At 47.5% G+C, this 14,725-nt stretch overlaps 1 protein-coding gene across 1 annotated transcript; it reads left to right on the top strand.

Moving 5' to 3' along the window:
• The first annotated feature begins 8,233 nt into the window (after positions 1-8,233).
• Positions 8,234-9,004, top strand: LOC124787754 (piggyBac transposable element-derived protein 2-like). The gene is made up of 2 exons (XM_047254625.1): positions 8,234-8,395; positions 8,540-9,004. Exons 1-2 carry the CDS (start codon positions 8,234-8,236, stop codon positions 9,002-9,004), a joined length of 627 nt encoding a protein of 208 aa, XP_047110581.1.
• Positions 9,005-14,725: the final 5,721 nt, after the last annotated feature.

Raw genomic sequence — 14,725 nt, 5'->3', positions numbered from 1 at the left:
TGTACGCTAACCTATTCATGGGTCGCTTAGAGGAAGCCTTCTTGGTTACCCAGGCCTGCCAACCCAAAGTTTGGTACAGATTTATTGATGACATCTTCATGATCTGGACTCACAGTGAATAACTACAGAATTTCCTCTCCAACCTCAACTCCTTTGGTTTCATCAGATTCACCTGGTCCTACTCCAAATCCCATGCCACTTTCCTTGACATTGACCTCCATCTGTCCAATGGCCAGCTTCACACGTCCGTCCACATCAAACCCACCAACAAGCAACAGTACCTCCATTATGACAGCTGCCACCCATTCCACATCAAACGGTCCCTTCCCTACAGCCTAGGTCTTCGTGGCAACTGAATCTGCTCCAGTCCTGAATCCCTGAACCATTACACCAACAACCTGAAAACAGCTTTCGCATCCCGCAACTACCCTCCCGACCTGGTACAGAAGCAAATAACCAGAGCCACTTCCTCATCCCCTCAAACCCAGAACCTCCCACAGAAGAACCACAAAAGTGCCCCACTTGTAACAGGATACTTTCTGGGACTGGATCAGACTCTGAATGTGGCTCTCCAGCAGGGATACGACTTCCTCAAATCCCGCCCTGAAATGAGATCCATCCTTCATGAAATCCTCCCCACTCCACCAAGCGTGTCTTTCCGCCGTCCACCTAACCTTCGTAACCTCTTAGTTCATTCCTATGAAATCCCCAAACCACCTTCCCTACCCTCTGGCTCCTACCCTTGTAACCGCCCCCGGTGTAAAACCTGTCCCATGCACCCTCCCACAACCACCTCCTCCAGTCCTGTACCCCGGAAGGTGTACACGATCAAAGGCAGAGCCACGTGTGAAAGCACCCACGTGATTTACCAACGAAACTGTCCATTCGCATGAATGGACACAGGTTGGTTGGTTTAAGGATGAAAGGGACCAAACTGCAGAGGTCATCGGTCCCTTTTTCCAAAATACTAAAAATACCCACAGAGATTAAAAAATGTTCAACAGAATAGGAGACAGACGACACAGAACAAAAGAAACGTAGACAAGGACCAGACAAAACAAAATAAAATCACACGGAGTGCGACGGTGGTCAGCCGACCATAGGAACAAAAAAAAGGAAAAGTCAACCACCGAAAACACATTAAAAACTGAGTTTAAAACCGTAGGCCAAAGGCCAAAATCAACAAATAAAACACACGCATTTATATTAAGCGATGAAATCCCCCTGCCTGAATAAAACGCAAAACTAAGTCCGGTATGGCAGAGGCGTCAGTTAAAAGCGCAGGGAGCCTATCAGGCAGCACAAAAGTCTGCCTGAGCACAGTTAAAAGGGTGCACTCCAACAGAATATGGACCACCGTCAAGGACGCCCCACAACGACAAAGAGGTGGATCCTCACGACACAGTAAATAACTGTGCGTCAGTCGGGTGTGGCCAATGCGGAGCCGACAAACGACGACTGAGTCCCTGTGGGTGGCTCGCAGGGATGACCGCCAAACAGTCGTCGTCTCCTTGATACGACGGAGTTTGTTTGGCACGGGCAGGTTGCGCCTTTCAGTGTCCCAGAAATCGAAAACTTTGCGGCGTAATAGTGCCCGCAAATCAGTCGCCGGGAGGCCAATCTCCAGAGGTGGTTTACTGGTGGCCTCTTTCGCCAGGCGGTCAACATTCTCATTGCCGGGGATCCCAACATGGCCTGGGGTCCACACAAAGACCACAGAGCGGCCGCTACATGCAAGAGTATGCAGGGACTCATGGACAGCCATCACCAGACGAAAACGAGGGAAATACTGGTCGAGAGCTCGTAAACTGCTCAGGGAATTGCTACAGATAACGAAGGACTCACCTGAGCAGGAGCGGATATACTCTAGGGCACAAAAGATGGCGACCAGCTCAGCTGTGTAAACGCTGCAGCCATCCAGCAAGGAACGTTGTTCAGAATGGTCCCCTAGAGTAAGCGCATATCCGACACGACCAGCAACCATCGAACCATCAGTGTATACAACGCCAGAGCCCTGATACGTGGCCAAGATGGAATAAAAACGGTGGCGGAAGGCCTCTGGAGGGACGGAGTCCTTTGGGCCCTGTGCCAAGTCGAGCCGAAGGCAAGGGCGAGGAACACACCATGGGGGTGTCCGCAAAGTGGCCCGGAAAGGAGGTGGAACTGTAAAAACCCTAAGCCCGGAGAGAAGCTCTTTGACACGGACCGCGATCGTACAACCTGACCGGGGCCGATGTTCAGGAAGATTGACAACCGATTGCGGGAACAGGAGACGATAGTTTGGATGTCCGGGCAAGCTAAAAACATGGGCAGCATAAGAGGCCAGTAAATGTTGGCGCCTCAATCACAGTGGAGGGACACCTGCCTCCACAAGTATGCTGTCCACAGGGCTGGTGCGGAATGCTCCTGTCGCCTGTCGAACCCCACAGTGGTGAACGGGGTCCAGCAGTTGCAACGCTGAGGGCGACGCTGAGCCATACGCCACACTCCCATAATCAAGCCGGGACAGCACAAGGGCTTTGTAGAGCTGCAGCAGCGTATTATGATCGGCACCCCAAGTTGTGTTGCTGAGGCAGCGAAGGGCATTCAGATGCTGCCAGCACTGACGCTTGAGCTGACGAATATGTGGAAGCCAAGTAAGCCGGGCATCAAACAGCAATCCCAGAAAATGGTAAGTGTCAACAACCCTGAGCATGGCATCCTGAAGATAGAGCTCAGGGTGGGGATGGACAGTTCGACACCAACAAAAGTGCATAAAACAAGTCTTCGCAGGAGAAAATTGAAACCCATGAGCTAGGGCCCGTGCCTGCGCCTTGCGTATGGCTCCCTGCAACCTACGTTCTGCAACACTAATGGTGGAGGAGCTGAACAAGATGCAGAAATCATCAGCATATAACGTGGGTGAGACAGACGACCCTACTGCTGCTGCAAGGCCATTAATGGCCACAAGGAAAAGGGGCACGCTCAATACTGAGCCCTGTGGAACGCCGTTCTCCTGGATATGAAGTGAACTATGGGATGTGCCAATTAAAACGCGGAATGTCCGAACAGATAATAAATTCTGAATAAAAATGGGGAGAGAGCCCCGGAGACCCCACCCGTGCAACGTGGCGAGTATATGGTGCCGCCACGTCGTGTCATATGTTCTGGAGACAAGGTGTTGGCGCCTGGAAAAAGCAGTGCGGATTGCAGACTCAAGAAAGACCAAAGTATCGGCGGTGGAACGGCCCTGACGGAAGCCGCTCTGGCACTGAGCCAGAAGACCCGAGACTCGAGCAGCCAACACAGCCGTCGACTCACCATACGTTCCAGTAGCTTGCACAGAGTATTTGTCAAGCTGATGGGTGGATAGCTATCCACAGTAAGCGGGTCCTTACCAGGCTTCAGCACCGGAATGATGGTACTTTCTCGCCACTGCGACGGAAAGACACCATCGCTCCATATGCGGTTGAAGATGACAAGAACACATCGCTGACAGTCCGGGGACAGGTGTTTGAGCATCTGATTGTTGACGCCATCTGGCCCAGAGGCTGTATCGGGGCACTGTGCCAGGGCACTTTGGAGTTCCCACAAACTAAATGGGGCGTTATACGTCTCAGGGTGGCGAGAAGCAAAAGAAAGCCGTTTGCCTTCCTCCCGGCGTTTAAGCGCGCGAAACGCAGGCGGGTAATTCCCCGACGCAGAGGCCCGAACATAGTGCTGTGCGAAATGCTCGGCGATTGCATCAGCATCGGTGGATACCGCCCCGTTGATGGTAAGCCCTGGGACACCTGTAGAGTGCTGCACTCCAAAGATGCGCCGAATCTTCATCCACACCTGGGAGGGTGAAGTATGGGAACCAATGGTGGAAACGTACCTCTCCCAGCACTCCTGTTTCCGCCTCTTGATGAGCCGCCGTGCCTGAGCACAGAGACGTTTGAAGAAAATGAGGTTCTCCAAAGACGGGTGCCGCTTATGTCGCTGAAGAGCCCGCCGACGTTCTTTAATGGCTTCAGCGACCTCCGGAGAACACCAAGGCACTGCCTTTCGCCGGGGGCACCCTAACAAACGAGGAATGGTACGTTCCGCAGCGGAAACAATCGCTGCAGTCAGTGTCTCAACCGCCACATCGATGGTACCGTGGGGGAGAGATGCAACAGTGGCAGCAGAGAATGTTTCCCAGTTTGCCTTGCTAAATGCCCATCTAGGCAGGCGTTCGTGGGAGCGACACTGGGGTAGTGAAAGGAAGATGGGAAAATGGTCACTACCACACAAGTCGTCATGGACTCTCCAGTGGACCGATGGTACAAGCCCTGGGCTGCCCAACGACAGATCTATGGCCTAGAACGTGCCATGCGCCACACTGAAATGCGTGGCAGCACCAGTGTTTAAGAGGCAGAGGTCGAGTTGGGAGATGAGATTCTCGACATCTCTGCCTCGGCCAGTAATCTTCCATCCACCCCACAGGGGATTGTGGGCGTTAAAATCCCCAAGGAGAAGAAAAGGCGTGGGAAGTTGGGCGACAAGTGCCGCCAATTCGGTCAGGGAGACTGTACCACCTGGACGGAGATAGACACTGCAGACGGTTATGTCCTGGGTAGTCCTTATGCGGACAGCCACAGCTTCCAAAGATGTTTGAAGGGGCACAGGAGCACTATATACAGAGGTAAGGACATACACGCAGGCTCCACCTGACACACTATTGTAAGTGCTACGGTTGCAGTAATAACCCCTGTATCCACAGAGGACAGGGGTCCGCATTGCCGGGAACCAGGTTTCCTGGAGAGCAATGCATAAAGCAGGTGTCATGCTTACAAGCTGACGTAGCTCAGGTAGATGGCTAAAATAACCACCACAATTCCACTGGAGGATTGTACAAAGTGTGTCCTGTAGAGGCATTCAGGCACCGAAAATGCAAATTACTGGGCAGGGTCACATGCTGCCACCGACTGAGTGACAGACGTCGCTACGGCCATCGTTTCTGAGGAGACGGCGAGACCCATGGTCATCAGGGGACGCAAAGAGCTCGACCTCATCCTCAGAGGCTAAGCTGACAGGAAGCGTTGGTGCGGGAACCACTGGGTCCTTATCCTTCTTGGAGAGCTTCCTCTTCTCTCTCTTGTCTTTGGGAGGAGGGTTGGCATGCTGGGAGGGCTTTCCTGACGCATTATCAGGAACAGAGGAAGAGCGTGAAGCCCTTCGACCAGCAGCTGGTGGCTTCTTCAGCCACTGGCTAGTGTCTTGTGAGACACTGGGGAAGTCCTTGGAAGGGACTCCCCCAAGGGATCCCTTCCAAACAAGTGAGGCCGGAGGAGGTTGTTGCGTCTCCGGCTGAGCAGCCAGAGAGAGCTGTCGCTTCCCCGGCTGAGGAGCCGGAGAGGGCTGTCGCCGCTCCGGCTGAGAGGTGGGGACCGACGTCCCCGGTTGCTTGGGGTGCACTGCTCCCAAACTGGGTGTTTTGGGAGCAGTGGAAGAGAGAGTGGCCCCCACCGGTGGTGGGGCAGGCGAAACGTGACTGTTTGGTGGGCCAACTGTGAAAGGAGTCTTTGCAGGAACTGGTGGCTGCAGTGTTACAGCAGCATGACTCTTCAACATAGGTGTGGGGTTGAGCCATTCTAATTTCTTCCTCGCCTCTTGGTAAGTTAAACGGTCCAGGGTCTTAATTTCTTGTATCTTCCTCTCTCGTTGGTAGGTTGCACAGTCTGGCGAGCAGGGAGAATGATGCTCCCTCCCCACAGTTAACGCAGGTGGGAGGTGGAGCACACGGAGCATTTGGATGCGAAGGTCGTCCACAATCACGACACGTGGGGCTGGCAGTGCATCTGGAGGACACGTGTCCGAATTTCCAGCACTGGAAGCATCGCATAGGGGGCGGGACATAGGGCTTGAAATCGCACCGGTAGATCATGACCTTGACCTTCTCAGGCAAGCAGTCGCCCTCGAAGGCCAGGATGAAAGCACCGGTAGCGATCCTATTATCCTTGGGTCCCCTAAAGACACGACGAACGAAGTGTGCACCTCGTCGTGCCAGGTTCTCCCGTAGCTCGTCATCAGACGGTAGCAGAAGATCTTTATGAAAGATAATCCCCTGGACCAAATTTAGTGACTTATGGGGAGTGACGTTAACAGGTATGTCACCAAGCTTCTCACAGGCGAGCAACGCCCTTGACTGTGCAGAGGAAGGTGCTTGTATCAAAATGGCCCCGCTCTGCATTTTGGAAAGAGAGGCCACTTCCCCGAGCTTATCTTCAAGATGGGTCACAAAGAACAGAGGCTTAGTCCCCAAAAATGAATCCCCATCAGTTCTGCTGCACACAAGATATCGCGGTGAATATGGCTCCTGTCTGTCCGCAGCCCTGCGTCCCTCCCAGGGCGTGGCTAGGGAAGGGAACGATTTGGGGTTATATGCCACAGCTTTAAAGTCTATTTTACCGCGCTTAGAGACGTTGGTGGTCGTGCGACCACCGGATTGAGATTGTACCCGCTTCATTGCGGGGTATCCGCCCCGATGCCACCCACTCCGACCAGGGGCTCTCCCCACGGGTGCCATCCAGCCACAGCAAAGGCCACCTAGCAGGATGGCCGTTGCCGGGAGTCCTGATGCCCCGGAGAGACGGGCATCTACTCCTTGGCTTACGTGGGGAGGCGGCAGCGCAGGCATCGGCAGTAAGATCCCTGTGTTGTCAGGGGGCTACAACCTAGAGGGTACATGACGACCCCACCACAACGGGCTGGCTGCCGTGCTGGATTTTGGGTGCCATGGGTAGTCCATAGTGATCGTGGGTGCAGATTATGATGCACTAAGGGCGTAACTTACACAATCCATCAGGTGTGTATGCCCAAAATGAGGGATGGAGGGTGCAGTTACGACACCCAGACGATAAAGAGTGCCAAGGTCTTAGGGCACAGAGGACTGATGGTGCACCATGTAAGGGGTCCTTCCCCAAAAGGCCTTACTTCTGTTGAATTCGGAAAAATGGAGGTCAAACCCTAATGGGGACCATCACATTAAAGGCCGAAACAGTTGAGACTCCTTTTAGTCGCCTCTTACGACAGGCAGGAATACCGCGGGCCTATTCTAACCCCTGAACCCGCATGGGGGAAATGGACACAGGCAGACAGTGATTGTTGGTAATGAGGATCACCCTGTGGCTAAACATGCCTTGGTGCACGGCCAGCACATCTTGGCACAGTGTTACACCGTCCGGGTTATCTGGATACTTCCCACTAACACCAACCTGTCAGAACTCCAGAGATGGGAACTTGCCCTTCAGTATATCCTCTCTTCTCGTTATCCGCCAGGCCTCAACCTCCGCTAATTTCAAGTTGCCGCCACTCGTACCTCACCTGTCTTTCAACATCATTTTTGCCTCTGTACTTCTGCCTCGACTGACATCTCTGCCGAATCTCTTTGCCTTTACAAATGTGCTTGTGTCTGTGTATGTGTGGTTGGATATGGGTGTGTGTGCAAGTGTATACCTGTTCTTTTTTCCCCCTAAGGTAAGTCTTTCCGCTCCCGGGATTGGAATGACTCCTTACCCTCTCCCTTAAAACCCACATCCTTTCGTCTTTCCCTCTCCTTCCCTCTTTCCTGATGAGGCAACAGTTTGTTGCGAAAGCTTGAATTTCGTGTGTATGTTTGTGTGTCTGTCGACCTGCCAGCACTTTTTTTTATATATATATATATATATATATATATATATATATATATATATATATATATATATATATATATATATATATATATACACACACTCTCTCTCTCTCTCTCTCTCTCTCTCTCTCTCTCTCTATTCGAATTTTACGATTCCAACAGGATAAAAACATGCCGTGTGAACTTATATTTGAAGAAATTCTAGCAGAACTAGAGAACCATCAAGAGAGTGACGATGAAGATGATATATAGAATTGGCGATTATTCCACCCGATGCAGATGTAATAACAGATGAAGAAGACACTGACGAAAATGTACTGTTGTACAAGATGACGCCGGTACTTTAGAGCTCACAACCAGCTGAGATGAAGTTAATGTTACAGTTGTACATCCAGAAGCCAAAAGAAGGAAAGCATTGGGAGGTGGAGGAGAAAGTGGTATGTTATCTACAAAAAAATATATATGTAAGTGGTATAAATGTCAACCAACGTACACAAACAATAGTGAACCAGGGAAGAGCAACAAACATTATGATGCGGAATGTCTAGCAAGTAACACAGTGCCCCAGGTGTTTGAGGATTTTTTTTTTCTGAGAAACTAATGGATACTATTATTGAACAAAGCGAAATTTATGCTAGCCAACATAACAGAATAAATTTTCTGCTAACCGAAGAAGAACTAAAATTATTTATTGGCGTACTACTTCTGAGTGGTTATCATAAGCTTCCCCACAAGAATAAGTACTGGGAACAGGTTCCTGATGTCGGTGTTCCTTTAGTCTTCAACTCCGGGTCAAGAAATAGGTTTTGGGAAATAAAGAGATTCATTCATCTCAATGACAACTCCAAAATAGACAGAAACGACAAGATGTACAAACTGAGGTTATAATTTGAAATGCTGAAATAGGAATTTGGTAAATTTGGCGTATTTCATTCAGAACTCTCAACTGATGAAATAATGGTACATTATTATGGCAAACATTCAGCTAAAATGTTTCTGAGGGGAAAGCCTATGAAATTTGGATATAAAATTTGGTGTCTTACAAGTTCCAATGGCTTTCTTTATAATTTTTCACCATACTGTGGCAAGACTGACAACAAACAGGAGCCTTTAGGTGCAAGGGTAATAAATGAACTAACCAGCATGATTCCAGAATCAGAGTATCCGAATTATAAGCTTTTCTTTGACGACTTTTTCACCAGTGTTGACACACTGATCACACTCGGAAAGAGTAAAATGAAAGCTGCAGGAACAATAACAGAGATCCGAACTAATGCATGTCCTTTAATTGACTCAAAAAGAATGGCAAAAGGAAGGAACGAGGATTCTATGACTACATATTTGACAAAGAGAATGAAGTTCTGGTTGTGAAATGGAGTGACAACAAACCAGTATGTGTAGTGACAAACAACAGTACTATTATTCCTCGAGTTCTACTAAAAGATACTCACGGGCAAAGAAAAAGGAAATATCTGTTACACTGCCACATATCATTGAAGAATACAATGCCCATATGGGTGGCATATATCTACTGGACAAGCAGATATCACTTTATAGGACGAGGATAAGGTCAAAGAAATGGTGGTGGCCATTATTCACACAGATGATATACACTCCTGGAAATTGAAATAAGAACACCGTGAATTCATTGTCCCAGGAAGGGGAAACTTTATTGACACATTCCTGGGGTCAGATACATCACATGATCACACTGACAGAACCACAGGCACATAGACACAGGCAACAGAGCATGCACAATGTCGGCACTAGTACAGTGTATATCCACCTTTCGCAGCAATGCAGGCTGCTATTCTCCCATGGAGACGATCGTAGAGATGCTGGATGTAGTCCTGTGGAACGGCTTGCCATGCCATTTCCACCTGGCACCTCAGTTGGACCAGCGTTCGTGTTAGACGTGCAGACCGCGTGAGACGACGCTTCATCCAGTCCCAAACATGCTCAATGGGGGACAGATCCGGAGATCTTGCTGGCCAGGATAGTTGACTTACACCTTCTAAAGCACGTTGGGTGGCACGGGATACATGCGGACGTGCATTGTCCTGTTGGAACAGCAAGTTCCCTTGCCGGTCTAGGAATGGTAGAACGATGGGTTCGATGACGGTTTGGATGTACCGTGCACTATTCAGTGTCCCCTCGACGATCACCAGTGGTGTACGGCCAGTGTAGGAGATCGCTCCCCACACCATGATGCCGGGTGTTGGCCCTGTGTGCCTCGGTCGTATGCAGTCCTGATTGTGGCGCTCACCTGCACGGCGCCAAACACGCATACGACCATCATTGGCACCAAGGCAGAAGCGACTCTCATCGCTGAAGACGACACGTCTCCATTCGTCCCTCCATTCACGCCTGTCGCGACACCACTGGAGGCGGGCTGCACGATGTTGGCGCGTGAGCGGAAGACGGCCTAACGGTGTGCGGGACCGTAGCCCAGCTTCATGGAGACGGTTGCGAATGGTCCTCGCCGATACCCCAGGAGCAACAGTGTCCTTAATTTGCTGGGAAGTGGCGGTGCGGTCCCCTACGGCACTGCGTAGGATCCTACGGTCTTGGCGTGCATCCGTGCGTCGCTGCGGTCCGGTCCCAGGTCGACGGGCACGTGCACCTTCCGCCGACCACTGGCGACAACATCGATGTACTGTGGAGACCTCACGCCCCACATGTTGAGCAATTCGGCGGTACGTCCACCCGGCCTCCCACATGCCCACTATACGCCCTCGCTCAAAGTCCGTCAACTGCACATACGGTTCACGTCCACGCTGTCGCGGCATGCTACCAGTGTTAAAGACTGCGATGGAGCTCCGTATGCCACGGCAAACTGGCTGACACTGACGGCGGCGGTGCACAAATGCTGCGCAGCTAGCGCCATTCAACGGCCAACACCGCGGTTCCTGGTGTGTCCGCTGTGCCGTGCATGTGATCATTGCTTGTACAGCCCTCTCGCAGTGTCCGGAGCAAGTATTGTGGGTCTGACACACCGGTGTCAATGTGTTCTTTTTTCCATTTCCAGGAGTGTATATCTGCGTAGTAAACACATGGCGTGCATACCAAATTGCTAACTCTAATGAGAAGCTCTTACTTTTGGATGTCCGACAGAGAATAGTGATGTTTTTTCTATCAAAGAAAAAAGGATCAGTACCAAAACAAAGAGGACCACAAGGAAGCAAATTGATGGAAATGGAAATGTCGTGTGGCTAGGGCCTCCCGTCGGGTAGACCGTTCGCCTAGTGCAGGTCATTCGATTTGACGCCACTTCAGCGACCTGCGCATCGATGGGGATGAAATGATGATGATTAGGACAACACAACACCCAGTCCCTGAGCGGAGAAAATTTCCGACCCAGCCGGGAATCGAACCCGGGCCCTTAGGATTGACAGTCTGTCACGCTGACCACTCAGCTACCAGGGCGGCAGCAAATTGATGGGAGGACGGGTGAGCACAAATGTACGACTAGATCCAGGAAATCATTTCTTTGTGCCAAGTAAAACACAGAAGAGATGTGCTTACTGCAAGAAAAAAACAACAAAAATTTGTGATAGGTGCAATGTTGGTGTACATGACAAGTGTTTTGCTTCATTTCATACTGAATATACATTCCATAATATTAAAATATTCTTTATTTAATGTTTGTGTTGCTTCTTACAATATTATGCATGGAGAATAAGATTGTGAATTTGGATAGCGCATTTGGCCAATGTCCCAAAAATGGGACGTCTGTAGTTTTTGTTCTAATAAACTGAAACTTTTCAAACCAACTTTTTATTCAATTTATCACTCAATGTAACATATTTATGTATAAAAGTTTGCAAAAAAAAAGATCCAATAGAGTTCTGGCCGGTAGAGCGTTAAGGGAAAACCAGATGTAACACAAAATGTCTGGCAGAAAATCTGCTACAGGAACTACATCACAAACCCCGACTGCTCACAGATTATGCAAAGGACAATGGTAACTTCCGAAAATTCTCAAAAATACACATTTATTTGCATTGATATACAATGAAATTCAGGGGTGATGTATACTTTGGCTGAGCTGTGAACCACAAAGCATTGATTTGCTACGTAAATTACGTATACAAAACACTGGTAGCACTAACTTACAAAGTATAGTTTTGCAGGCATCTCAAAATTCTGAAACTAAACTATTTCTCACATAATTGGACAACAAAATAAGAGACAGACTATTTTGAATGAGGATGATAGGCATACTGTTCTAAAAAATTTTGAAAGAGCACAATTTAGTTTAAGCCTACAATTGGCGCTAATAGTACTAGTTTATCACGGGATTCCCAAATGTTTGAAATTTCACAACATATCAGAATTCAAACAAGTATCGATACAATCAATGAAAAATACGCAGAAGTGACATGAACAGCAAAATATACTAATATAGAACTCCAAATAGACACATTATCTAGTACAAACAGTCCCCACATAAGGGAAAATTCCTAAGTCAGCTTTATTTAAATGGGTAAACAAAATAAATAACAAAACTGGAAAGTGTCCCTCCTCTTGCAATGGATTGCTACTGGACAACTGCTTTTGTACATTAAATGGAGAGTACAGTACACATCTAATTAACACCAATGGATTTCTTTTCACAGAATAACAATCTTTGGATACTGTACTGCATAGTGTGGGAATTCTGAGACATTCTGGGTTGCTGCAGAGTGATTCATTTTCTAAAATAGACAGTGTAGTGGTGTACACTGTTAACACACTAGGCATATTACACGGGCCACTTGTTCACTCCTTTTGTACACACATCAGTTAGACTGAGGTAGCAATGGAGTTTAAAAGAAGACATTCATACATGGCACTGAATTTAAGATAGAAGTGAATTTAAAGCAGTATTTGGAATCTCTTCATGCAATAAACCAACAGTCTGCTGCTGATTTAATGATTTCTGAGACACACTCTTGAAGACTGAAGTCAATAATGACAGCCACTACTGAAGGAAACTAGCTTCACCTCTGGATAATGATGACTGAAGAGGACAGCTCCCCACTGTCTCTACCAACAAAATGAATGCAATCTTTGAATCAGATCAGAACTAGTTTGTTGAGTTCCTGCATGGCAATCTTCAGATCAGAAAAATAGTTGTTAGATACAACACCTTTTAACACTTGAGTAAAAAAATTTGCTGCTAAATCCTGATATTAAACAGTTGAAAAATTTGATTCTCAGTGGTCAAAAGCAGCATACAATAACTAATGACAGAAAACAACTGTACCAATCTTAGAAACAAACATGTGATAGACCTTCTCAGAACACACCCACATGGCAAAAGTGAAAAAGAGGACACAAAAATTATTAATGTCATTGGATGAAAACGATACTTTTCAACTTAAGATAATATAGTTACTAAAAATATTTTTAGTTAAGCAACTAGTTTCAGCTCGAAAAGCCATTTTTCGGTTTACACACATAGCAGGGTCTCTCAGAAATAAAAAGGCAGCAAACTCACACTATGTGCTACTGTTCATCATGGCTTACAAATTACAGTAGAAATGCTACTGTTTGTTGTACTTTAAAAACATTTAAAATGGCTTTTTGGGCCAGAACTAACTGTACAGGGTGATTCAAAAAGAATACCACAACTTTAAAAATGTGTATTTAATGAAAGAAACATAATATAACCTTCTGTTATACATCATTACAAAGAGTATTTAAAAACGTTTTTTTTCACTCAAAAACGAGTTCAGAGATGTTCAATATGGCCCCCTCCAGACACTCGAGCAATATCAACCCGATACTCCAACTCGTTCCACACTCTCTGTAGCATATCAGGCGTAACAGTTTGGATAGCTGCTGTTATTTCTCGTTTCAAATCATCAATGGTGGCTGGGAGAGGTGGCCGAAACACCATATCCTTAACATACCCCCCCCCCCCAAAAAAAAAAAAAAAAAAAAAAAGAAAAAAAAAAAAAAAAAAAAATAATCGCAGGGGGTAAGATCAGCGCTTCTTGGAGGCCAGTGATGAAGTGCTCTGTCACGGGCTGCCTGGCGGCCGATCCATCGCCTCGGGTAGTTGACGTTCAGGTAGTTACGGACAGATAAGTGCCAATGTGGTGGCGCTCCATCCTGCTGAAATACGAATTATTGTGCTTCTTGTTCGAGCTGAGGGAACAGCCAATTCTCTAACATCTCCAGATACTGTAGTCCAGTTACAGTAGCACCTTCGAAGAAAAAGGGACCAAAATCTTTATTGGCTGAAATGGCACAGAAAACGTTCACCTTAGGCGAGTCACGTTCATACTGAGTTGTTTCCCGCGGATTCTCAGTGCCCCATATACAGACATTGTGACGGTTGACTTTCCCGTTAGTGTGGAAAGTTGCTTCATCACTAAACACAATCTTTGAAACGAAAGATTCATCTGTTTCCATTTGAGCAAGGATAAAATCACAGAAATCGATTCTTTTAATCTTATCAGCTGCAGACAGTGCTTGAACCAATTTCAGACGATAAGGTTTCATAACTAACCTTTTTCGTAGGACTCTCCATACAGTTGAATGTGGAATTTGCCGCTCTCTGCTAGCTCTGTGAGTCTATTTTCCTGGGCTGCGAACAAATGCTTGCTGGATGCGTGCTACATTTTCATCACTCATTCTCGGCCGTCCAGAACTTTTCCCTTTGTACAAACACCCATTCTCTGTAAACTGTTTATACCAACGTTTAATACACCACCTATCAGGAGGTTTAACACCATACTTCGTTCGAAATGCACGCTGAACAACTGTCGTCGATTCACTTCTGCCGTACTCAATAACACAAAAAGCTTTCTGTTGAGCGGTCGCCATCTTAGCATCAACTGACGCTGACGCCTAGTCAACAGCGCCTCAAGCGAACAAATGTACAATTAAATGAAACTTTATAGCTCCCTTAATTCGCCGACAGATAGTGCTTAGCTCTGCCTTTTGTCGTTGCAGAGTTTTAAATTCCTAAAGTTGTGGTATTCTTTTTGAATCACCCTGTATAATTAAGGAGAGGTCTTATTAAAATACAACAGCTTAAATGGAAAAAATATCACCTTCATTCATTATGAAGGTTGTCGTAATGTCAGAGACATTTTGAAT

This window comes from Schistocerca piceifrons, chromosome 3, assembly GCF_021461385.2.
Source record: "Schistocerca piceifrons isolate TAMUIC-IGC-003096 chromosome 3, iqSchPice1.1, whole genome shotgun sequence".
Lineage (NCBI taxonomy): Eukaryota > Metazoa > Arthropoda > Insecta > Orthoptera > Acrididae > Schistocerca > Schistocerca piceifrons.
The sequence above is the reverse complement of the archived record's forward strand: the minus strand, read 5'-3'. Positions and strand labels throughout refer to the sequence as shown.